We start from the raw sequence: 25,076 nt of genomic DNA on the forward strand, positions 1-25,076 counted from the left end.
CACAGGAGAAGTGTACTGAGATCAAGCCCCAGTGACTCAGCGTGGTACAGAAGGTAGAGAATAATCGGGGAATGTGTGCTGCACACAAGCTACTCTCTCCTCTTCTTCCCTGACTATGGCTGAGTCTGACATGCATTTGGTTAACTTTCCTTCCCTCTACCAGACAGACCGCAGGGCCTGGAAGCTGCTCCAGAAGATCCCAAAATGTGTTTCCATCAGCTCTCAGTCCCAATCAGGCTGCTTATTCTTTAACAAAGAAATCTACGATGTCCTTTTTTTGTTTTGTTTTGTTTTGTTTGCAATTCTATAGAACTCTCCCATTCCTGCAAAGCTTCCTGAACCAGTGAAAGCCAGTGAGGCAGCTGCAAAAAAGACCCAGCCAAAGGCCAGGTAAGAAATGCCTTCGTGAGCACATGTCCTCCTTGAATTGCCACAGCAGCAGGGAAGGATGCCTGTGTTTCTTGATTCTTACGTATGCTGTCGTGACCAGGGGCTTCACAGATCAGGAAAGCAAGCTCTGTCTTGCCTAGGCAGAAACTGTTCTTTGGGAATCCAAAAAGGAATATCATAAAACATTGTGATCTACATTTGAAAGAGAATCAAGAACTCTAAAGCTATTTTCTTTGCATGGGAATAGGCTCGGGGCATTCAGAGATGAGGCAACAGCAGACTTTAAATGTTGCTAGTATGGCCAGGCGTGGTGGCTCACATCTGTAATCCCAGCACTTTGGGAGGCCAAGGAGGGTGAATCACCTGAGGTCAGGAGTTCAAGACCAGCCTGGCCAACATGACAAAACCCCGTCTCTACTGAAAATACAAAGATTAGCCGGGTATGGTGGCACACACCTGTAGTCCCAGCTACTTGGGAGGCTGAGGCAGGAGAATCACTTGAACCCGGGAGGTGGAGATTGCGGTGAGCTGAGATCATGCCACTGCACTCTAGCCTGGGTGACAGAGCAAGACTCCATCTCAAAAAAAAAAAAAAAAAATTGTTGCTAGTACAAGAGTATCCTAAACATTAGCCAGGCGTGGTAGCACATGCCTATGGTCCCAACTACCCTGGAGGCTGAGGCAGGAGAATTACTTGAGGTTAGGAGTTTAGGATCCACCTGGGCAATACAGCAAGACCCTTTTTAAATTTTTAAAATTTTAAATTAAATCTTTTTAAAATTTTTAAAAAGTATACTAAACATGTGTCCTGACTTTTGGTTAGCCACATTCACCACTCTAATACTCAGCCTCCCTTTCCTTCTTACTTTCTATGGCTCCAACTACATTAGGAAAGTGCAGGTCAAAGCACCAGGTCCATGAACAGCAGAAGACTCTCCGGGTCTTAGCTAATCACAGTCTATTGAACCTAGGTTCTTCCAAAAAGCAGATGCCAAAAGAGGATTAAACAAAGATGTTATTTGGGGAAATGCCCACGTGAGAGAAAACAGGGAGGGAGTCAGGAAAGCCTGGGAGCGCCATCAGAAGGCAGTGCAAGTCTGACCCAGAGAGAGGGAGGAGAAGCATGGGTGAAGTGACCTAGACTGTCACACAACTTACATAAGACTCACCAAAGGTGTTGGGGTCCTTGTGCCAGTCAGCCAGCAGATAGTCCCTCATCTCCTAGGAATTCCCGTGGGTTGGAGGTTAGGGCTGGCAGCAACCTATGGGAAGCATGGCGCCAGGGCAAACACCACAGCAGTGGTGGACTTAGTGCTGCATTTTAGGAATGCAGCATCTGGGCATCGGGGTTTTATGCTCCCTGTAGGTGAAGGTCTACAAGGCACATTCGCATGGCTGCCACACCTTCCAAATGGCAGATTCTAGAGGTAGCACAGGAGTTATTTATACTCCTCTTTTTTATACCACCATGGCGAGGAAGTGCTAACAGCAAACTGCATCAACAAAGTATTCTGGATGGGAATATGTGAATTTTAATAGAACACTAAAATAACATCTGTATCTTAAAAAATTCTTTAATATTTATTAAATGTCTACTGTGTACATGAAGTTATTTTAGATGTGCCTCTAAAATAGTGAGACTTTGATTTTTAATGAACGTAGCAAACTTGCTTAACAAACAAAACTTGTTACTTTGTAGTCTGTCCATTTCTTTCACTAATTCGGCCATGCTTACCTCTTTGGGAGTTGTTTTTGGGCTGATTTAAGTAGCTTAGTCTTTTGTGCTCATGGCTGTCTGGTAGTAGGCTCAAACATGATATGTGCAGAGGCTAAGCAATGATCCCTTTCCCCACTCCACTCCACAAAACAGACACATTGAAGTCCATACAAACTAATATTTTGGACATTCTACAATTAATAAAACAGATTCGTAGTTACTGATACATTTGATGTTCACATCTGCCTTATGATGTAGGCATATGTGTTTTTCCCTTTTACATATAAAGGACCCAAAGCTGAAAGAGGGAAAGTGACATGCCCATTATCACACAGTTACTTAGTGAGGAACTAGAACTCAAATATAGTTTTCTTCGGCTCCAGATCCCATTGCTCTAAGATGTTCCCCTCAAGAGATGATCAATATGGAGGTTCTGCTGTTTGGGTTTCTACAGAAGCCTGTTCACCTCCCTCACCCTTGGCTTTTTCTTTTTTCCCCTTTTTCTTTTTGAGATGGAGTCTCACTCTGTCACCCAGACTGGAGTGCAGTGGCGTGATCTTGGCTCATTACAACCTCCGCTTCCCAGGTTCAAGCAATTCTTCAGCCTCAGCCTCCCGAGTAGCTGGGACTACAGGCACGTGCCACCACACCTGGCTAATTTTTGTATTTTTAGTAGAGATGGCGTTTCGCCATGTTGGCCAGGCTGGTCTCAAACTCCTGACCTCAAGTGATCCACCCGCCTCGGCCTCCCAGAGTTCTGGGATTACAGGCGTGAGCCACCATTTCCGGCCGGCTTTTTCTCTCTTACACCTTTCTTCTTTTCTCCAGCACATGTCCCATTTTTCTTCCCACCTCCCTTGCCCAAGTTATAGCCCCCCAGATGTGATAGCCTTTATGTCACCACTTCCCCAGCCAGCACAAGAGCATCCCTCTAACAGGTTGCCAGTGCAAAGTTTCTGGGCCTAGGATGGAGCTTGGAGGTACGTCATGGGAAGGACATGAGGCCAGCTGCTTTGCTTCCTGTTTTACATTCATGGAGGCTGTTTTGGAAATATTTTGACAAAACATATGCTTTGGAAATATTCTTGAAACTTGTTAATTTTGGCCTAAGCCCAGTTATACTCTCTAAAGTGGAGTTTCAAAGGATGGCCAACTCTGATCTCAGGTAGGTAGTAACTTGCTGCCTGGACTACTGTAAATTCGTGAAAGTTAGCACCTGGGCTTCTGCACCCTCACAAGGAGCAAGCAGTCTTCCCTATATTAGTTTGAAAGTGTCGGTCTGGCTGTGAGTTACAGCAAGTCCAAAATGACAGTTGTGTATAAAAGATAGATGTTTATTTTTTTCTCTCGAGTAAACAAAATCTGGAGGTAAGTAGTCCAAGGCCAGCATGGCAGTTCTGCTCCATGAAGCCCTCAGGGATCTAGACTTCTTCAAGCTAACCACGTCACCATTCCTACAGTGTAGCCCTGACTGCATGGATCAATATGGCAACATTCCTGCTCTTAGCAGCAGGATCAAGGAATAGTTGAAGAAGAAGACAGAAGGCTTGAACCAGTTATTTATTATGGCTGATGAAAACTGCCGCATGATAATCTTCTTACATCTCATGTAATGCCAGGACTTAGAAACGAGTTCACACCTATTTGCAAAAGAGACTGGGCAATGTGATTTTTACTCTGGGTGACCCTGTGCCCAGTTAAAACTTTTGTTACTGTGGAAGAAAGATAGTATGTATATTGGAAGAAATGGAGTTTCTGTCACACTTGCCAATTTTAAATCCTTTGACTTGAATTATTTACTTTTTCCTTCCAGTTGCCATGTGGGATTCACTCATCTGCATGCTTTTCATTGTAGAAAGACCACTTTCACAGCTAGTTGCAGCCAAGTTTGAATTCTCTTTGCATCTGAAAACCACGTGCCTCCAACCCCTCTTTACATTATCACCCAAAGGGTATTTTGGGAAATCCTAGGAGGTACTAGGTAAAAGGGCCACAAGATGAAATAAACTTGAGAGTGCTTAGAGAATGCAAAGAGAATGCATTCTACATAGCATTCTTTTTGAGATTCTTCTTGCATATTCACACATGAAAAGTTCTGCTAGAAGGAGAGCCACTCAATATATTTTGATCAGTGTGTTAAAAATTTATTTGCCCACCAAGCCTGTTTTCAGAAGGTCTAGTAACTGTGGCATCCTGTGGGAGATCCTTTGGGAAGCATCGATTAAGCAGACCTGGAAGGTTCAGGTGGATGTGGAAGCGGAAGCATTGTGTCCGCTGCCCACCCGCTTCCATTTTTTGCGTACTTTAATATGAACCTTTCTCTTTTCCTTTTCTAGACTGACAGATCCCATTCCCACCACAGAGACTTCAATTGCACCCCGCCAGAGGCCTAAAGCTGGGCAGACTCAGCCGAACCCAGGAATCCTTCCCATCCAGCCCGCCCTGACGCCCCGGAAGAGGGCCACTGTTCAGCCCCCACCTCAGGCTGCAGGTTTCTATCTAGATTGGTTTGAAACTCAGTACACCTCTTTGTCATTCTGGACAACAGGAAAGTCTTGGAAAGCCTGGTTTGCTTTAGGATTGGAATCCAGAGGCACACAGAGATAACAGTGTTCCTTGAGGAACAGGTGGCAGCTGCCGTTGAAATTGTATGGCAGTGGCCAGGCGTGGTGGCTCACGCCTGTAATCCCAACTCTTTGGGAGGCCAAGGCAGGTGAATCATCTGAGGTCAGGAGTTAAATTTCGAGACCAGCCTGGCCAACATGATGAAACCCTGTTTTGCCAAAACAAAAAAAAAAAGCCAGGCATTGTGGTATGCGCCATAATCCCAGCTGCTGGGGAGACTGAGGCAGGAGAATCGCTTGAACCTGGGAGGCAGAGGTTGCAGTGAGCCGAGACGGCACCGTTGCACCCCAGCCTGGGTGACAAGAGTGAAACTCCATTTCAAAAAAAAAAAAGAAATTGTATGGCAAATGGCTGGCAAAAGGGGAGGCCTTCTTGAATTCTGAGATACATCTCCAAGACCACTAAAGCCCGTTGTCTCTTTTTCTAGACTTGGCCCTAAGTTTTGCAGTTTGGAACCTTATCCTCCCTCTTTATTTCATATATTTCCCTTTGCTTTTAAAGAAATAAGACTCTTCCAAAGTGTTGAGTTCAGTCCAGGGCAGCTTCCCTGTTCTGTTAATTAAACTTTGGGACATTGAAATGGGCTAGGGGAGATGATTGGGTAGAAAGCATTATTTTATTCATTTGCCTCCCAGCCTACAAAAATGCCCGGTTGGGTCTAATACATCAACAGTTAAAGATGCCTGGAAGAGACAGGACTGAAGAGGCTGAAGAGCTTGGACTAGCAGACAAGTTACTTTCTTTTTTTTTTTTTTTTTTTTTTTTTTTTTTTTTGAGACGGAGTCTCGCTCTGCCGCCCAGGCTGGAGTGCAGTGGCCAGATCTCAGCTCACTGCAAGCTCCGCCTCCCGGGTTCACGCCATTCTCCTGCCTCAGCCTCCCGAGTAGTTGGGACTACAGGCGCCCGCCACCGCGCCCGGCTAGTTTTTTGTATTTTTTAGTAGAGACGGGGTTTCACCCTGTTAGCCAGGATGGTCTCAATCTCCTGGCCTCGTGATCTGCCCGTCTCGGCCTCCCAAAGTGCTGGGATTACAGGCTTGAGCCACCGCGCCCGGCGTTACTTTCAATTTTAGGAAGTTTGGGGTCTGATGGGCTGAGATACAAAGAAACTGAATTATTTTCATATATGCCTGAAAAAAAAAATAGAAACAAGACTCCACTCTTTTGACATTCACAGAAGAATATTGTTTCTTCAATGCTTTGTCTCTTGAAGTATCTACCACCCTTCATGTTTTGGCATGCTGTTTCTAATGAGATGAGGGAGCTTTGTTTCATAAAAAGGATGGATCCAAAATATCCAATAACTGAACCCTACCAGGAAGCTGCTTTTGGGGAATTTGGTGGCCATCTACTTATAGCCAGGCCTCCAGACTAGGATAAGCTACATATAAAACACCAGGGAATGATTTTGTCATGCTGCATGCCAAGAGGGGCAAAGCCTGTGCATATGTACCAAAGGCCAGCTGAATATGTAGACATTTGGGGTGCCAACTAAATTTGTAATTGACTAAATGAGATGATTAATAACGGAAGACTTTCTTAAGGAGGCAATATTGAACCTTGTTTTGAAAAATTTGTAACACATAATGTAGCAAGAAAGACATTCCAGGTGGGACAGAGCATGTGGAAAGACAGTGAGGAGCACATGAATCTGGGGATACTCTGCCCACTTGTCACCCCTTATTAATTGTTTTGACAAGACAGAAAGCCATTTTTTTGTGGAAGAGTTTGGAACCCTTACATGGACTTTATTCTCATTGCAGGATCCAGCAATCAGCCTGGCCTTTTAGCCAGTGTTCCCCAACCAAAACCCCAAGCGCCACCCAGCCAGCCTCTGCCACAAACTCAGGCCAAGCAGCCACAGGCTCCTCCCGCTCCACAGCAGACGCCTTCCACTCAGGCCCAGGGTCTGCCCACTCAGGCCCAGGCCACACCCCAGCACCAGCAGCAACTCTTCCTCAAGCAGCAACAGCAGCAGCAACAACAGCCACCACCACCACAGCAGCAACCGGCAGGCACGTTTTACCAGCAGCAGCAGCAGGCCCAGACTCAGCAGGTAAGGTGGTCAGAGTGTGGCCCTTGCTTGCATATCTGAGTCATGACTGTGAAAAACCCACTAGGTAAAGGTATCTTCCCAAAGAGCCATTACATCACCGTTTCTCATAGATGTAGATACTAAAGCATTGGGAAGCGGATCTGTCACTCACACCCCTTTCACCCTGTTTCTCAGGCCACGAGGAATCTGTCACCTGATTGAGGGACATCAGTACAAGAGCTATTTTTTGGCTGGGTGCAGTGGCTCACGCCTGTAATCCCAGCACTTTGGGAGGCCGAGGTGGGCGGATCACGAGGTTAAGAGATCGAGACCATCCTGGCCAACATGGTGAAACCCCGTCTCTACTAAAAATACAAAAATTAGCTGAGAGTGGTGGCGCAAGTATGTAGTCCCAGCTATTTCGGAGGCTGAGGCAGAAGAATCGCTTGAACCCAGGAGGTGGAGGTTGTGGTGAGCTGAGATCGCGCCATTGCACTCCAGCCTGGGCAACAAGAGCGAGACTCTATCTCAAAAAAAAAAAAAAAGCTATTTTTTTAAGGACTACTTTTTTTTCTTCTTTTTTCTAATATAACTGTAACACCGTTATCATAAGAGAGGAAAAAATAACAATAGTGTCTTATTATCGAATATCCATTAGTGTTTAACTGTTTCTGATGTCTCATAATTAAGTTGGCTTGTTTGAATCAGTATCCAATACTAATAGAATGTATTTAGTTGGTCTATATTGTTTTCCATTATCTTTTCATATTTTTTTTCACATTTTTTTTTGCTATGAATGTATTCATTTTATAATGATGAGTATATCTATTTTTTTTTTTGGAGATAGGGGTCTGCTCTGTTTCCCAGGCTGGAGGGAAGTGGTGCAGTTATAGCTCACTGCAACCTCCAGTTCCTGGGCTCAAGCGATCATCCCAGCTGAGTCTCTCAAGTAGCTAGGACTATAAGCATGTGCCACCATGCCTGGCTAATTTTTATTGATAGAGATGGGATCTCATTATTTTGCCCAGGCTGGTCTCAAACTCTTGGCCTCAAGACATCCTCCCACCTCAGCCTCCCAAAGCATTGGAATTACATGCATTAGCCTATGCGGCTGGCTGATATATCTTTTAAGTCCCCTTTTATCCATAGGTTCCTCTCTTTTTTTTTTTTTTGCTTTTTGTCATCTAATTTTTCAGAGAAACTTGATTATTTGTCCCGTGGAATTTTTGGCATTCTGGGTTTAGCTGATTGCATCCTGTGGTGTCATTTGATATGTTTGATCATCTTCCATGTACACTGGGAATTTCTCAAGGCTTACTCAGTATTTGAGTCAGTTTGACAGTTCTTTGTTCTTCCTGTTGCGTCATGTCAGGAGGTCTGTAATGTCTCACTAGCCTCTGTTTCACTGATATTAAGATCAGGGAACGTTTACTTTCAGATTTCCCTGAAGACTGTGTTTCCCAAAAAAAAAAGAAAAAAAAAAAAAAGATCAATCAGTGTATTGAGGTGTTGTCTGTCTGATCCATTTGTTTAATGCTCCCCATTAGCTTAGCAGCCATCACTGATCATTTGCCAAGTTCCTTAATTCATCAGGGATGGCACAATGATAGTCTAACATTCCCTCTTCATTTGAGGGCTGGACGTTTTCCATGAAGAAATTTTTTCATCAACTCTTTAGTTACCCTGAGGTACTGTTTGTACAGAAAGGGCAGGAAAAACACTTGATTCTTCCCTTTGTTTACTAGTTTTCAGAGTAATAAATTTGTTCTCTCTTACCGTCCAAAGGTGAACAGTGAGGTTTTTGTTTTGTTTAGTTTAGTATCATTAGGAATTCTTAGATTTTAACTTATTTGATATCTTTGAATACATTGTTTTTTTGTTGTGTTTACTAGAGATAGGGCCTTGCTGTGTTGCCCAGGCTGGAGTGCAGTGACTATTCACGGGCAGGATCCCACTACTAATCAGCCCTGGAGTTTTGACCTGCTCCGTTTCCAATCTGGGCTGGTTCAATCCTCCTTAGACAGCTCGGTGGTCCCCTACTCCCAGGAGGTCCCCATACTGATTCTGACCTTAGTGCAGACACCCAACTAGCATAGCACACTACAACCCAGAACTCCTGGGCTCAAGCGATCCTCCCACCTCAGCCTTCTGAGTAGCTGGGACTACAGGTGCATACCACCGTGCCTGGCATATTAAGGTTTTAAAAATTTATTTATTTTAAAGCTCAGATTGCCCCAACGTTGGCCAGTGGAAGTCTGGTAACTCCAGTGGTCTTAAATGATTTCCTTGCTATCTAGGATCATGCTGCCCTCGACTTGAAATCATCCATTTTTTTTTAGGAGCTCTGTTTCTTTTTAGTGGAAATAATGTTTAGAAACCACAGTTTTGATGCTAGAGATACCATTTGCCTAATGGATTGGTTGTTGTTTCTAGGCCTTCTCAGTGGACAACTAGAAAATATGTTTTGTTTTGTTTTGTTAGAGAATAGGCATTATGAATTGAGATTTATATTCCTAATTTGGATATTGAATTACTGGATTTCTGTTTAACTTCTTGGATTTTGTTGTGTTTTCATCTGGAAATCTTGATTCTTAACAGCATTAACATAATTAATTGTTCTATCGTTTTAAGATAGCAATAACCATATGATTACTGAAAACAGTTTAAGATTTCCTTGCCCATTTTACCCTTAGAATGATTAGCACATTATTTTCTGGAGCGTTCAGCTACCAATTTGATACACCGGCTTATTTGCATTGTTTTGCTTTTGATTTTTAGTTATTACTTTTTAAATTTTAGTTTAATTCTGTTTTGTGGATGTGTAAAGCATTTACATAGTTTCAAAGTTAAATCTGCAAAAGTTCATCCCCGCCAACTCATGTATAGTGGTATTGCTCATTATTATTTACAACTTGAGAGTATTCTATTAGATATTTCCTTCAGGATATATCTATCATAGTTTATTTAATCAGCCAGTCTCCTGTTGATAGACATTTGGGTTGTTTCCAGTATTTTGCTGTTATAAGTAGGCAGCTACTTTTTTTTGACGTCTTCTAATTTGTTAACCCTTTAACCTTGCCCCAGTAGACAAACAGTATCCTCCCAATCGACTCTAGTAACTACATAAAGTATACAGGATGTTCACAGATACAGTCTTGACCTTAGTTCATTGGCAGGCCCTTATTTTGATCTCTGTTTGTGTATGTAGCACATAGCCCCTAACAGTGGGGATTAGAGAGACATATAAGAAGTGTGGGCCAGGCACAGCGGCTCATGCTTGTAATCTCAGCACTTTGGGAGGCCGAAGCAGGAGGACTGCTTGAGCGCAGGAGGTCAAGACAGCCTGGGCAACATCGTGAGACTGTGTCTCTACGAAAAATAAGAAAAAAAATTAACCAGGCATGGTAGTGTGCACCTGCGATATCAGCTACTTAGGAGGCTGAGGTGGGATGATCACTTGAGCCCAGGAGGTCAAGGGTGCAGTGAGCCGAGATTGCTTGCACCACTACATTTCAGCCTGGGCAACAGAGCGAGACATGATCTCAAACAAACAACAAAAAAAGAAGCTTCATAGAGTATACTGGCTATTTTGACTGTACTAAGGAAGTTTAATAAAAATAGAGCTCTTGGGAAATAATTTTTAGTAAGACTTGAGATGAGTCTGAATAGTTGAGTTAACATTTAGGTTATTCTTTTCTGTGTCATCATTTGCTTCAACCTATTCAGGTAGGGAAGCATTTTAATCTTGGCTGCTTTAAATCCCTGTATAAGAAGGATTACCTCTATGATTAGGAGATCGTTTATTAGCTCCTGCTATACTCTAGCTTATGGAGTCACATGATGTTTAGTCAGATAGCTTCCCTTAGGCAAGGCCCAGAAACCCACTTGGAAGGCCAGTCTGTAGTGCAGGAGGCAGCCTGGTGCAATGGATGGAGCCTAGCAGTGTAAGGGACTGCTGCTGTGTTGTATTTAATGCCCTGAGGTCTCCATCATGAGATTTTAGGCCTAGCCTCAAGACTTTTCTACTTGCCCTTGCCTTTGGCTTTAGCACTGGTCTTCATTGTTACTGAGACATTTGTCTTTTGTGACTATTATTCTGGGACAAGCCCTTATTCATCTTCTCATTTCTTGCTCAGTTTCAGGCAGTACATCCAGCAACCCAGCAACCAGCAATTGCTCAGTTCCCTGTGGTGTCCCAGGGAGGCTCTCAACAGCAGCTAATGCAGAATTTCTACCAGCAGCAGCAGCAACAACAACAACAGCAACAGCAACAGCTGGCCACAGCCCTGCATCAACAACAGCTGATGACTCAGCAGGCTGCCTTGCAGCAAAAGCCCACTGCGGCAGCAGGACAGCAGCCCCAGCCACCGCCAGCTGCAGCCCCACAGCCAGCCCCTGCCCAGGAGCCAGCGGTAAGAATCAACCAGAGCTCAGAGCACAAAAGCAGCGGAGGAGTGTGCAGTGAGAGTTAGGGAAAGGGTGGGAAAGATGGCAGCAGCGGATGTTGGGTCAGGATGCTTTCCCACCTGGGTGGTTCAAATATTTGATCTGTCCTTGATATATCCAAGAATAGTATGAGATGTTCTGTAGAAGATAGAGGTTTTTAAAAAAATCATTCTAGGCTGCTGATGAAGAACCTTCATAATTTTTATCTCTCTGAAACTAGGCTAGCAGGAAGATCTGTTCGTCATCTCTCTCACTGTCACTTTGAACAGTCAAGGACCTAGGCAGGATTAAAGTTAATCACTTTCTCTTCTTCAAGGGGCAGTTTGATCCATTGTGCCCTTTCCAGGCCCTGAGTCCTCCATGTTGTGTTTATTCTTTGTCTTGGATGACATTATTAATCACATTATTTAAGTTTACCTTGCAGCTCCCGTCAAGGGCCTGCTTACCTGGGACCGTTCACCCTGGTGTAATCACCCTGGGTACCAGAGCATCTGAGTATCCAGTCATTTGAGCCGTCCTGTCAATTTAGAAATTGGGCATGTCCACTTTTAGATATTGGCTGAGTATGGCATCAGAACCCCTCGTCTAATTGTCCTCTACAGTTTCAACACACACAGGCACATCATGTTTTAGCCTTTAATAAGTGGATTTTTTTTTCCGTAGTCATATTTTTCTGAGTGATAGTGATAGAAAAATTTATGGTGTTAGAAAAAGACATTTTGCATACCCAGCTGATAGAGTGTCACAGCTACCCTGTTACTCCCAGGGAAGTCCAACCACTAGACAAACAAAGGAAAAGTAAGAAACCGTCTTTCTGAGGATGGATTTGTAATAGAGTTTTGTCTCCCATCTTAAACAGAAAACCTACATCCCTTCAAAAGGAAGCAGTGCCCGTAGATTGTCTTCTTTAAGTCTCAGCTAAGTGTGTGTTTAGTGTCTTTACACCTTCGTTTCTAAAACAACTCAGACTTCCTGCAGGCGTGGAGTAGACAGTGAGTCTCTGTATTTTTAACAAGAGATAAAGTTCCTCTTGTTCATGGAAACAGAGTTTTTAAAAAAATTAGTGCATGATGTAGCTAGAAGGGACCTTAATTATCCAGTTCAGTCTCCTCATTTTATGGAATTGGAAACTGAGGCATAGACTAGAAAGTGATTGCCCAAGACATACAGACTGATGGTTGTGGAGCTGGGGCAATAATCAAAGAATCCTGATCTGTGTTTAAGTTTAATGATAACAGATGCTCATCCAGGGTGATAAAATGATCAACTACTACAGACTACACTTCTTACAAGGTTCCCCTGTGCTTTTCCTAGACAAAAGTGTCCACTTTCTTGGGAACGAATTATGAACCTTCTCCATGTTCTCTGGATGAACAAATACTTTGAACACTTTGCTCTGGGATAGTTGGTTTTAGGGACAGAGAGGAAACATGCTTTGGCCAGGAGCCGTAGAGCTTCTCAGCTTTGACCCACCCCTGTCTCCGCTGACTCTTGGCAGGGCTAATCTAGAGAAGCAAGTGAGTGAAGGTAAAGCGTACCCTGTAGCCATTTTAAAGCAATAAGTAGCAAAGGGAAAATGGCCATGTGCCCCAGATGTTTACTGCAGTCTTCTTAATAATAGCCCAAAGAATGGAAGCAGCCTAAATTGCTGAGGAACCCAACTGTGCAGCCATTAAAAAGCATGGTTATAAAGTCTGTACAAGAGTATGAAAAGAAATGCTCATGAGGTAATGTTAAAGGAATTGTGAAATTATGGAAAAACCATATACTTGAAAAGAGACTTAAAGTATAAGGTACCAAAAAGATAAGAATTGTATCTAGTTGTATTAGAGTGATGGAATAGAAGTCTCTTTTCTGTATTCTTACATTTCTTGATGTGATTATACTCCTTTTATAATTACATATTTTATTTTTTTAAAATCTTCAGCAAGATAAACATCTGAGTCTTTGTATTCCGTCTCCTATGGTCTCTCTCTCCCTCCTCCCACTTTCCAATCCTGGGATGGCATCATGGTGCAGAAAAGAGTCCTGAGCCACAGTCAGGAGACATGGGTTCCAGTTAACACTGTGACCTTGAATGAGCTCTTGTCCTCAGTACAGAAGTTGAAATCAACGTTTTCTAAGGTCCCTTTAAACTCTCACATTCTTTGATTCTAAGTGGAAGTACAACTGTCTGCCAGGGTTGCTGGGAGGTGTAGCTGAACAGATACAAACCACTTAGTGTCTGTAGATTGCTGTTATAGGGCAAGATGTCCTGAAGGAGGCATCTGATCTTCAGTGTGCTGCATTTGGAGAACAGAAGAGAAAAATGTTGTCCGAGTGGTGAGAAAACTACCCAACCCCTTTCCTTTATGCCATCAACCTAGAGACAAAACAACTCCGGATGTAAAATGCCCTGGGGATTTCACCATCCCTTCCCTCCAGTCCTTCATCTCGGAATAGAGTTGTCACTGGACTCTTCAAAATAAAAGGACCCAACAGTTTAGTATTCTTTTCAGATTAATGAATGTCTCATGAAATAAGCCAATTCAGTGTGTCCTCAAAGCCCTCTGACCCCTATGTGTGGTAGTATTCAGCCAGCTGTTACAGGCACAGCTCACTCTGGACCCCCAGAGGAAGTTGTGGAGCTGGAGCTGTGGTCGTCTTCACAGAGCACTTGGCCTCTCCTGCAGCAGGGCAGCTTTGTTACCCTTCTAACCTCTGATTGATATTAGAACCTTATATTGTAACATTCAGCCTGTTGGTAAAGTGGATGGAATGCTGACACGTGTACATAGTCTGCCTTAAATAAATTTTCCAAGTCCTGAGTACAAGATGAGGGCAGTCAATATCCCAAGCTAGAAGCATCCTGACCCGGGTATCTAGATAGTCTAGTTTCCTTAAACTCTCTCAGGGCCTGCCTTTATAGACACTGATACTGCAGGTGAACTGAGTTGCCACTTGGAGCAGCAACTCTAATCTGAGAGGAGGGACTGGAGGGAAGGGATGGTGAAATCCCTGGGGCATTTTATATCTGAAGTTATTTTATCTCTAGGTTGTTAGAGTAAAGGAAAGGGGTTGGGTGGCTTTCTTAACATTTTTTGTTCATTTTCCTTAATATAGGTGACTTATGCTTAAGGACCACTCATGTGGTCACAAGGATGTCTCATCTGTATGTTGTTCTGTGGTGGCAGTTTGGCCTGTTTTGAAAATGGCCCATATCACAAGAGTCCTTGTATTATTAGCTCAGTCATCATCAGCACCTTTTTTTTTTTTTTTTTTTCTTTCTTCTTAGTATATTCTCTGCCAGTTCTTCAATATTATGTCCACACTGAAGATTGAAACAAGTTAATCCCACTAAACTAATGCTATATATTTTCTTAGGAGTTGTCACAGAAATAGGATCTTGTATACCCATCCCATCAATGAAATAAAGAGCCTTAACAACAAAACAAAAAGGGGAATGCTTATCTATTCTTGATGGGAGTATAAGTTAGTTCACCCATTGTGGAAAGCAGTGTGGCGATTCTTCACAGAGCTAAAAACAGAACTACTATTCAACCCAGCAATCCCATTACTGGGTGTATACTCAAAGGAATATAAATTGTTCTGCCATAAAGATACATGCATGTGTATGTTCATTGCAGCCCTATTCATGATAGCAAAGACATGGGATCAACCTAAATGCCCATCAATGGGAGATTGGATAAAGAAAATGTGGTACATATACACCATGGAATACTATGCAGCCGTAAAAAGAAGAGAAGGAGGATGGAGGCTTTGCAAGAACGTGGTTGGAGCTGGAGGCCATTATCCTTAGCAAACTATTGGAGGAATAGAAAACCAAATAGCACATGTTCTCACTTACAAATGGGAGCTATATGATGAGAACTCATGGATGCAAAGCGGGAAACAACAGACGCTGGGGCCTCCTTGAAGGTGAAAGGTGGGAGGAGGGAGAGGATCCAAAAAAATAACTGTTGTGTACTAGGGCTTAGTACCTTGGTGACAAAATAATCTGTACAACAAACCTCCGTGACACGAGTTTACCTGTTTACCTGTATAACAAACCTGCGTGTGTACCCCGAACCTAAAATAAAAGTTTAAAACAAACAAGCAGTAACATTTATTAATCACGGTAGAATTCTCTCTGACTCACTCCCAACCTGTGGTCTCGCTATGGCAGAGAGCGAGGGATCTCAGCAGAAATCATTCAGCTTAAATGTGTTTCGCTGGAGATATGTCTTCATTGGCCTCTACCTGTAGTGATAGGATCTATTGCCTGCCCTTTGGAAGCATTCTGAATGAGTTTGTGTGTGACTCCAGAAATAGAACGTGGTCCTTTATGGTAAATTCTAGATGTTTACACCTGAAATAGCTTTTGCATTCTTATACTTTGGGCTGAATATGGTTAACATATGGTTACCCTGCATATTATTGCTGATGAAGATTGAAATGTATGTGTATCAGGCAAATACCATGTTATTATCAGTCTCAAAGTTGCAGCACAGTTTGTCAAAGCCTGGGTTTTTCTTTCTGGGCGTTATTGATAAAATTAGCCATTTGAGTCTCATGTTAGCGCTTATGTGGCATTTTTTGTTGTTACGCTTTTCTGTTTGTTTTTCCTTTAATTTTTTTTTTTTTTAATTTAATGAAACATTTTCCATCTCTCTTCCTAGCAGATTCAAGCCCCAGTAAGACAACAGCCAAAGGTTCAGACAACCCCACCTCCTGCCGTCCAGGGACAGAAAGTTGGATCTCTCACTCCACCCTCATCCCCCAAAACCCAGCGTGCTGGGCACAGGCGTATTCTCAGTGACGTAACCCACAGTGCCGTCTTTGGGGTCCCTGCCAGCAAATCAACCCAGCTGCTCCAGGCAGCTGCAGCTGAGGCCAGTCTCAATAAGTCCAAGTATGTGGTGCTTCCTCTTTGTCGTTCTTACCTCTGTGAGCGAGGTCTGCCTGCGGCTTCTAGTGTGTGATTCTTTGCGTAAGTGTGTAGATGTGTGTAATGCAAATACAGTGGTGTGTATTTGTGTGTGTTTGTTTAATTATTTCTGGTTTGTTTATTTTTCTGGCTTCTTGCATGTACATACATACATCTTGCACGTACTTGTGTTTAATGAGCAACTGTGAATTTGTCTTTAGTGCATGGGCCATACTAATCTTAAGAAGTCTTTTCCTACTTGGCCCACTGTTCTCATTCTCTCACCTGTTCCATGCTCTACAGTGTGCTTTCTGAACTCTCGATCTGACCGAGTCTCTCCATGCTGAAAATCTTTCATTGGCTCCTCATTACCTGTCAGATGATAGCTGAGCACCCTGCTTAACACAGAGGGCCTGTTGTGTTTCACAGGCAGACCTGCCACTCTTCACCTTCCTGAGCCCTTTGTTCCTCCTATGCCCTCTCCTGGAACTGCCACGCTTCTCCTTGCCCACCTAGGGAATGTTCATTTATTCATCAAGATCCATGTCAGAGGGTGACTTCTCCTTGACCCTTCTCTGATATGATGTATAATTGCTATCTGAACCTTTTTTTGAGCTTGTATGACATTGTATTGTCATTCATTATTTGTATGTCTGATTGAACTGGTTTGTGACAACAACCATGTCTTAGTCAACCTTTGGAAACCCAGTGACTGGTTCCGTGCCTGACGAGTAGATTTTGATGAGTGTTGAGTAAATGCAATTTCAGACCCTTAACTGTCTTGGAACCATGCGCTCTAAAGTTAACATCTTTCAATGAAGTTAAGAGAGACTTTATAAGAAAATAATATAATGATACTTAGATGCACAAAGTAGTGTTAACTGTCTTTATTTCTTTTTAATTGTGATGGTGGCCCTTAACTCTATGCATGGTGGATCCTGAGAGATGAGAGGCAGCCTAACTAGACCTCTTTCCTGCCCCTCTAGGGATCAGTTATTATAGATGTTATAGTGGTCACCACAAGGTACACAAGTCTAAGAACAGGTTGCTTTTAGATCCTGAACTGAAACAACTTGCAGATAAGACTAAAAAGCTAAGCAAGAGATTAAGGAAGTAGTGGGAGGTAGTGAGTCATGAAGGAGAGGAGACATTCATTTCATAAAGTGGAATGGGTATCTGTGGAAATTGTTCAGGTGCTGTGGAAAGCCCTTTTAGGAAAACAGTGTGGGCCGGGCACAGTGGCTCACGCCTGTAATCCTAGCACTTTGGGAGTCCAAGGCGGGTGGATCACCTGAGATCAGGAGTTCAAGACCAGCCTGGCCAACATGGTGAAACCTTGTCCTACTAAAAATACAAAAATTAGCCAGGTGTGGTGGCATGCGCCTGTAATCCCAGCTACTCGGGAGGCTGAGGCAGGAGGATCGCTTGAACCAGGGAGACGGAGGTTTCAGTGAGTCGAGATCACACCATTGTATTCCACCCTGGGTGAAAGAGCAAAACTCTGCCTTAAAAAAAAAAAAAAAAAAAAATACTGTGGTGGAAAATGAAGGTTTGACCTGGAAAATGAAGGTTTGACCCGGAAAAGAATTTGATCCTGAAACAAAGAGAAAATAAGTTGACCCTTTTTGTTTTGTTCAACTTTTATATCTTTTTGTTTCGTGGGGGTGGGAACCTACCTAGGTCTGCAACCACCACTCCATCAGGCTCTCCTCGGACCTCTCAACAAAACGTTTATAATCCTTCAGAAGGTTCTACGTGGAATCCCTTCGATGACGATAATTTCTCCAAACTCACAGCTGAAGAACTGCTAAACAAGGACTTTGCCAAGCTGGGGGAAGGTGAGTAAGCTGTGTCTTTTTTTGTGCTTCTTGATTGTAAGAAATAACCAGGAATGAGAAAGAATCGTAACTCTAGAAGGGTATGCATGTGAAAACGTAGGCTTGGGCCTTTCCATAAGGCTTGATTTCAAAGTATGCATACAAATTGGTTTTTATTTTTACCATGGCCCTGAAGTCCTCATCTTCAGGAAATCCTGATCTATTGTGGGTGGCAGCAAGGAGAGTGTGATGCTTAGGGAAGAAACTTGTAGGAAAGGTTTGTGACGTAGTCCAGGATAACAGCATCAGGCATGGTCCCTCCTTGGAGGAGTGTGATGCTTGCCTCATCCTAGGTTGGTTTATTGTCCCAGAAAGTTGGCACCGCTTGTCCATGAATGTGCCTTCACATGGACACTGAATCTTTCTTTCACTATGGTCAGAGTTCTGTATTACTGTATTACACAGAAAGATTATTAAATAAATAGAAGATATACTTCTGCCTGAAGAACAGTCTACTTTAGAAGGCAGGACACACACACACACACACACACAGGCACATGCACACACTTTGGAACAAATTCTAACATGCATAATTCTAATAATTCTAATAATGTTAGCGAGTACTCTAATAAAAAGAGTACTCTCAATGTAGATAAGGGCACAGGGTAAAGGAGTGATGAGAACCAATTGAGTGGTATGAACTATTGGCCAAACATTTTGGCTTTAACTGTCATTTAATAGAAATCTTTTAAAACTCCAAGGCCAGTTGTAGTGGCTTGCGCCCGTAACCCAGTGCTTTGGGAGGCTGAGGCAAGAGAATCACTTGAGCCCAGGAATTCAAGATCAGCCTGGGAAACATGCCAAGATCCCATCTCTACAAAAAATTTAAAAAATTAGCTGGGCATCTTGGCACACATCTGTAGTCCCAGCTACTTGGGAGGCTGAGGCGAAAGGATCACTTGAGCCCAAGAGGTCGAGGCTGCAGTGGGCTATGAATTTACCCCTGCACTCTAGCCTGGGTGACAGAGTGAGACCCTGTCTGTTAAAAAAAATTCCTATTACTTTCTTGCTTTTTTAAACAGAAGACAGGGCATAGTACTTAACTTTCTTTGGCAACTTTGTTTCATTGTTATGTATACCAGTTGTTATTCTGGACTGTAAATAGAAATACCTCCCTAGACTATTGAAAACTGTAGTATTTTTGCACCCAAATAACTAGCCCCTGAGTTTTACTAATTTCCTCTCCCTTTTCTTACTGTTCAGCTGTCAGCTTTCACATTAAGCTACTGTCATTATGCTTGTCCCTCATAACATCTCATTATTGCCATCTCCACTGCTCCCTCTTCTCATTTACTCTCCTAAACTGCTTCCAATGTGGAAAGCAGATCATCAAACTCATTAGAGCTATATAAAGTGGATAGATTACAAGTGAGGGCGGGAGGCATTCAATGTACAGTTCCGTAGTGTTAAGTACATTCACACTGTTGTGCGACCAACCAATCTCCAGAACCCTTTTCATCTTGCAAAACTGATGATATGCTCTCTTTTGATTCTTAACAATCTCCTTTTTTTTTTCTCAGCTGTTCTCTCAGTTATTGCACTGACTAGACAAGGACCTTTGAATGTGTCGCCATAATGCAGTAAAAGTAGTCAAGTCCAGAAGTCAGTTCAGAGAATGCCCCTCGCCTCTGCGGTGTGTGTGCCTCACAAGATTCTGCTAGAATGAACTGAGTGGTGTTTTGTCTCCCCAGGCAAACATCCCGAGAAGCTTGGAGGCTCAGCTGAGAGTTTGATCCCAGGCTTTCAATCAACCCAAGGTGATGCTTTTGCTACGACCTCATTTTCTGCTGGAACTGGTTAGTATGGCAAATAGCTGAAACATGAGGTTCACTGTTGTTACCTTCACACTGTTTTTCACTCCACAGATATCTCTAGCATGCTAGTGAAACCCAAATCCTGGCAGTAACGTGTATATATATATATATTTTTTTTCATGGTCTATTTAATTTAAAACTTACTTTTTTTAATTGAAAAGGTTTCTGATCAAAAAGAGATAAAGATCCAGGACCACTTTAAATTAAAGTGGCAGGACAGTCTGGCAGTAATATGCAGGACTTGTTCTCTCTAGTCCACAGGCACGTCTTAAACAAGTATTTCTAGATTTGAGAAACACCCAATGTTCATTGCTTGTCATTTCTTAGGTTTCTGAGATGACTTGAAGAATTTTAAAAATTAAATGTTCTGTTATATCTAACACTCCTCTAAACTGTGTGTGTGTGTGTGTGTGCGTGTGTGCGTGTGTGTGTGTGCGTGTGTGTGTGTGTGTGTGGGCGTGTGTGTGTGTGTGTGGGCGTGTGTGTGTGTGTGTGTGTGTGTGTGGGCACGTGCACGTGCTGTTGGGAAGAAGGAGAGAGGTGTTTTTTTTTTTTTTTTTTTTTGAGACGGAGTCTCACTCTGTCGCCCAGGCTGGAGTGCAGTGGCCGGATCTCAGCTCACTGCAAGCTCCGCCTCCCGGGTTCGGGCCATTCTCCTGCCTCAGCCTCCTGAGTAGCTGGGACTACAGGCGCCCGCCACCTCGCCCGGCTAGTTTTTTGTATTTTTTAGTAGAGACGGGGTTTCACCGTGTTAGCCAGGATGGTCTCGATCTCCTGACCTCGTGATCCGCCCGTCTCGGCCTCCCAAAGTGCTGGGATTACAGGCTTGAGCCACCGCGCCCGGCCAAGAGGTGTTTTTTTAATGAGACTTCTAAAAAAGGAGGGAGGTATTCTTTTAATGAGACTTTGTTAAAAGTATAGAAGCAATCATAAGAGACAAACTTTTCCCTTCTATTAATAAAAAATTATACATTTTTATTGTATAAAAGTTAGTAATTCATAGGGAAGAAAGTTAAAATTCTCCATGACCTCACCACCAAGAGATAGCCCAGGGATACCATCTTGATGTCTGTTAGTGGCATTTGACCTTTTGAGAGGCACAGATATCTTTGTGAAGCTAATCAAAGTTGTAGGTCTGTCTCCCTGACCAAAATACACATGACTACAATTTTTTTTTTTTTTTGAGACAGAGTCTCACTCTGTAGCCCAGGCTGGAGTTCAATGGCTCAATCTTGGCTCACTGCAACCTCCGCCTCCCGGGTTCAAGTGATTCTCCCGCCTCAGCCTCCAGTGTAGCTGGGATTACAGGCACCTGCCATCATGCCCGGCTGATTTTTGTATGTTTGTAGAGACGGCATGTCACCTTGTTGACCAGGCTGATCTTGAACTCCTGACCTCAGGTGATCTGCCTGTCTCAGCCTCCGAAAGTGCTGGAATTACAGGTGTGAGCCACTGTGCCTGGCCACATGACCACAATTTTGTATGCTCTTTGGCCCGCTGCTTAAGACTCTCAGACTCTGATATACATCTTTTTTTTTTTTTTTTTTTTTTTTTTGAGATGGAGTCTCATTCTGTTGCCCAGGCTGGAGTGCAATGGCACAATCTCAGCTCACTGCAACCTCTGCCTCCCAGGTTCAAGCGATTCTCATGCCTCAAGCCTCCCAAGTAGCTGAGACTATAGGTGTGTGCCACTATGGCCAGCTAATTTTTGTATTTTTAGTAGAGATGGAGTTTCACCATGTTGGCCAGACTGGTCTCAAACTCCTGACCTCAAGTGATCCGCCTGCCTCGGCCTCCCAAAGTGCTGGGATTACAGGCATGAGCTACCACACCCAACCTGATATGCATCTTTATAGACATATTTTGAAGCCTAATTTTTTCATTTAATGAACCTGGCACATTTCTCCTACGTCATTAAAGAAGCCCCTAAAATATAATTTTTTTTTTTTTTTTTTTTTAAGACGGAGTTTCGCTCTTGTTGCTGGGGCTGGAGTGCAATGGCGTGATCTTGGCTAACCGCAACCTCCACCTCCCAGGTTCAAATGATTCTCCTGCCTCAGTCTCCCGAATAGCTGAGATCACAGGCATGTGCCACCATGCCCAGCTAATTTTGTTAAAGTATAATTTTTAAAAAGTACCTGCATTAAATTCCATTATATGGCCAGGCGTGGTGGCTCACGCCTGTAATCCCAGCACTTTGAGAGGCTGAGGTGGGCAGATCGCTTGAGGTCAGGAGTTTGAGACCAGCCTGGCCAACATGGTGAAACCTGGTCTCTACCAAAAAATATAAAAATTATCCGGGCGTGGTGGCACACACCTGTAATCCCAGCTACTCAGGTGGCTGAGGTGGGAGGATCCCTTGACCCCACGAGGCAGAGGTTGTATTGAGCTGAGGTTGCAACACTGCTTTCTAGCCTAGTCAACAGAGTGAGATCCTATCTCATAAAAAAAAAAAAACAAAAACAAAACTTCTAGGATACACTAGATGTATGATATATCCTAGTGTATTTAACCAATCGCACCTTTCTTAACAATAACTTTATTTCAGTATTTACTATGATAAATACTTCAGCAATGAATGTGAGTTTTTGAAAGTATTCTTTGTAAGATATAGAATTTGGCATGCTTCTAAAAGTGATCTTTTTAATTATACTGATTAGTGTCTACTTTTAACCTTATCATATATTCTTTCTGCCTGCTTTCTTTAGGAATGTTAGTAGTTTTTCTAACCTCATAAATTTATTTGTGAGTAGAACGTTGTCGTTTCATAATATTTGATATGTAGTATTCTCTTATTCTTATTTTCTGGATATTTTTAAATAGAAGTTTCAATTTCTTCTTTAACCAAAACTTACTCATGTTATGTTTTCATTGCACCGTGACCAGTATGGCCTGTGCAGTCTTTGATGTAAACTATACTGAAGGGCTGCCTGTGGCCCAGTTTGTTATTCATTTTTAAATGTCCTCTGGAAATTAGCAGTTTCCATGTCAATAAATATTAATCTATAATATGATTGTTTGTGGAAGAATGGTAACATTTATTTAATATCCTCTTTTATGAATATTTGCATTGTTACCAATTTTTCACCATATAAATATTCTTGAAGCTAAATTTTTGTTTATATCCTTTGCAGTTTCTTTAAGATAACTTCTAAGAGACTATGTGCTAAATCAAAAGTATGTATATTTTAAGGTTTTTTATACATGTTTTCAAGTTGTACTCTAAGAAAGCTATATAAATTTTGTTTCAATTAATGGTGAATGAGAGTCATTTTCCCTGCCATTTCTCCACCCAGCCCAGCACAGCCCAGGCCAAAGACGGTAGACAGAGAACCTTATTTTTATTTTATTTATTTATTTATTTATTTTGAGACAGTTTTGCTCTTGTTGTCCAGGCTGGAGTACAATGGCGCAATCTCGGCTCACCGCAACCTCTGCCTCCCGGGTTCAAGCGATTCTCCTGCCTCAGCCTCCCAGGTAGCTGGGATTACAGGCATGAACCACCACGCCAGGCTAATTTTGTACTTAGTAGACGGGGTTTCTCCATGTTGGTCAGGCTGGTCTCGAACTCCCGACCTCAGATGATCTGCCCGCCTCAAAGCCACCCAAAGTGCTGGGATTACAGACATGAGCCACTGCGCCCAGCCAGAGAACCTTATTTACTGACCCATTTTTAGTTCTTTGAGATTTGTGTTGTGTCCTTTGCCTTTTAGATTCATTTTGTAAGTGTTCTTCATATGTCACATATTATCTTTTCCTAGAAAATCATCTGCGGTTGTAAAATTTTTCATTAAAGTACAACAATATGTATGTATCTTTTAATATCTATGCATTAATTTTAATTGTATGTATTTGTGTTCCTCTTTTTCTTGGTAACTGTAGCTAGAGGTTGGATGTTTTATTATATTTTCAGAGACAACACTTAAATTTATACAATCTTCTGTTTTCTTTTTTATTATTTAACTTTTGCTTTTATCTTTATTACATTTTCATGTTTGTTTGTTTGAGACATTGTCTCACTCTGTTGCCCAGGCTGGAGTACAGTGGTGGGATCTCTGTTCACTGCAACCTCCGCCTCCTCGGTTCAAGCAATTCTCCTGTCTCAGCCTCCCGAGCAGCTGGGACAACAGGTGCACGCCACCATGCCCGGCTAATGTTTTGTATTTTTAGTAGAGACGGGGTTTCACCATATTGGCCAGGCTGGTCTCAAACTCCTAACCTCAGGCGATCCACCCACCTCGGCCTCCCAAATGCTGGGATTACAGGCATGAGCCACCGTGCCTGGCCGTTTTCTTGTTTTTCTTCTATTTGCTTTGGTGATATTAAGAGGAACACATAGTAATATATTTTCAAATTCTTTTTTAAAAAATAAAGTACTTGGGCTGTGAGTTTTGCTTCACAATTTGACAGTCATTTTCACCCAGCGCAAAAGTGGGGAGGGAGGCTAATTATAATCTTCAGGGAGGCTTTGTCATGTGAAAATATTCCAATGTCCTGTTTTCTCTTTCTCCGGTTGCCTCACTTCAACCTTTGAAGTTTACTCTGTTTATTGAGAATGCTTTCTAACAAGTGTGTATTTCCCTAGTAAAAAAAAAAAAAAAAAAAAACGGAGTTGTGTGGAGTTTAACCATAGCTCATAAATCTTCGTATGATAGTCTCATTATTATTTTGGAGTTATGCTTTTCATTATTAAGTAGTTTAAAATTTTTGTTTCACTTTTAGCTTTGTTTGTGTAAATTTTATAAGTATATTGATATTTTGGTGAAATTTGAAAATGTTCCAAAACCAGTTCATGCTGCTTGAAGTTTGATATGCCACATAGTTGACCAAACATATCAAATGTGTGAAGCACTGACTGTTGTCCTGGAAACAGAACATCGAAATGATGATTAGCCATGGACCTGGGTAGGATATAGTTTGTCTGGAAAGAGGGTCACAGAATAAGCCCTGAGAGTCTTCTTTGCTGCCGAATCCCAGAATTTGGCACAATGTTTGGCTCCATACAGATGTGTTAAATGAATAAGAAGGGTTGCTTTGTGCCAAAGCTTAGGACCTTGGATTCACCAGTGTTAACAATCGAGGTCCCTGATCATTTTCCGTCTGCTCACCCTACCAACCCCAGTTTTAATGCCTAGTTCTCATCTATTACACATGGTTATGTTTCATTGTTTGTGTGAGCTGTTTTTTAATGAGTTTTTTTGTTTGTTTGTTTCTGCCTTTCCACTACTTTATATTTACTCTGAAGGCTGCAAATGAGTGTGTGTGTG

At 42.5% G+C, this 25,076-nt stretch overlaps 1 protein-coding gene and 1 non-coding gene across 28 annotated transcripts in view; both read left to right on the top strand.

The window, feature by feature from the left end:
- Window positions 1–25,076, top strand: part of AAK1 (AP2 associated kinase 1) — a 179,260-nt gene that overhangs the window by 115,988 nt on the left and 38,196 nt on the right. For 13 of the 27 annotated variants that reach the window (XM_045369157.3, XM_045369165.3, XM_045369162.3 and 10 more), the window contains exons 10-16: window positions 311–390; window positions 4,444–4,598; window positions 6,495–6,787; window positions 10,903–11,178; window positions 15,871–16,103; window positions 17,799–17,956; window positions 19,687–19,791. In XM_045369157.3, coding sequence (XP_045225092.2) covers window positions 311–390; window positions 4,444–4,598; window positions 6,495–6,787; window positions 10,903–11,178; window positions 15,871–16,103; window positions 17,799–17,956; window positions 19,687–19,791 — 1,300 coding nt within the window. Of the gene's footprint in view, window positions 1–310; window positions 391–4,443; window positions 4,599–6,494; window positions 6,788–10,902; window positions 11,179–15,870; window positions 16,104–17,798; window positions 17,957–19,686; window positions 19,792–23,204; window positions 24,417–25,076 lie in introns of those variants that run through there. The other 14 variants (XM_045369160.3, XM_074011613.1, XM_074011611.1 and 11 more) reach the window with 3 other exon arrangements.
- LOC123568505 (small nucleolar RNA SNORA36 family) lies at window positions 5,245–5,376 on the top strand. The gene has a single exon (XR_006691879.1). It is a non-coding gene; the product is annotated as a small nucleolar RNA SNORA36 family (small nucleolar RNA).

The sequence above is a fragment of the Macaca fascicularis genome, chromosome 13, assembly GCF_037993035.2.
Source record: "Macaca fascicularis isolate 582-1 chromosome 13, T2T-MFA8v1.1".
NCBI lineage: Eukaryota > Metazoa > Chordata > Mammalia > Primates > Cercopithecidae > Macaca > Macaca fascicularis.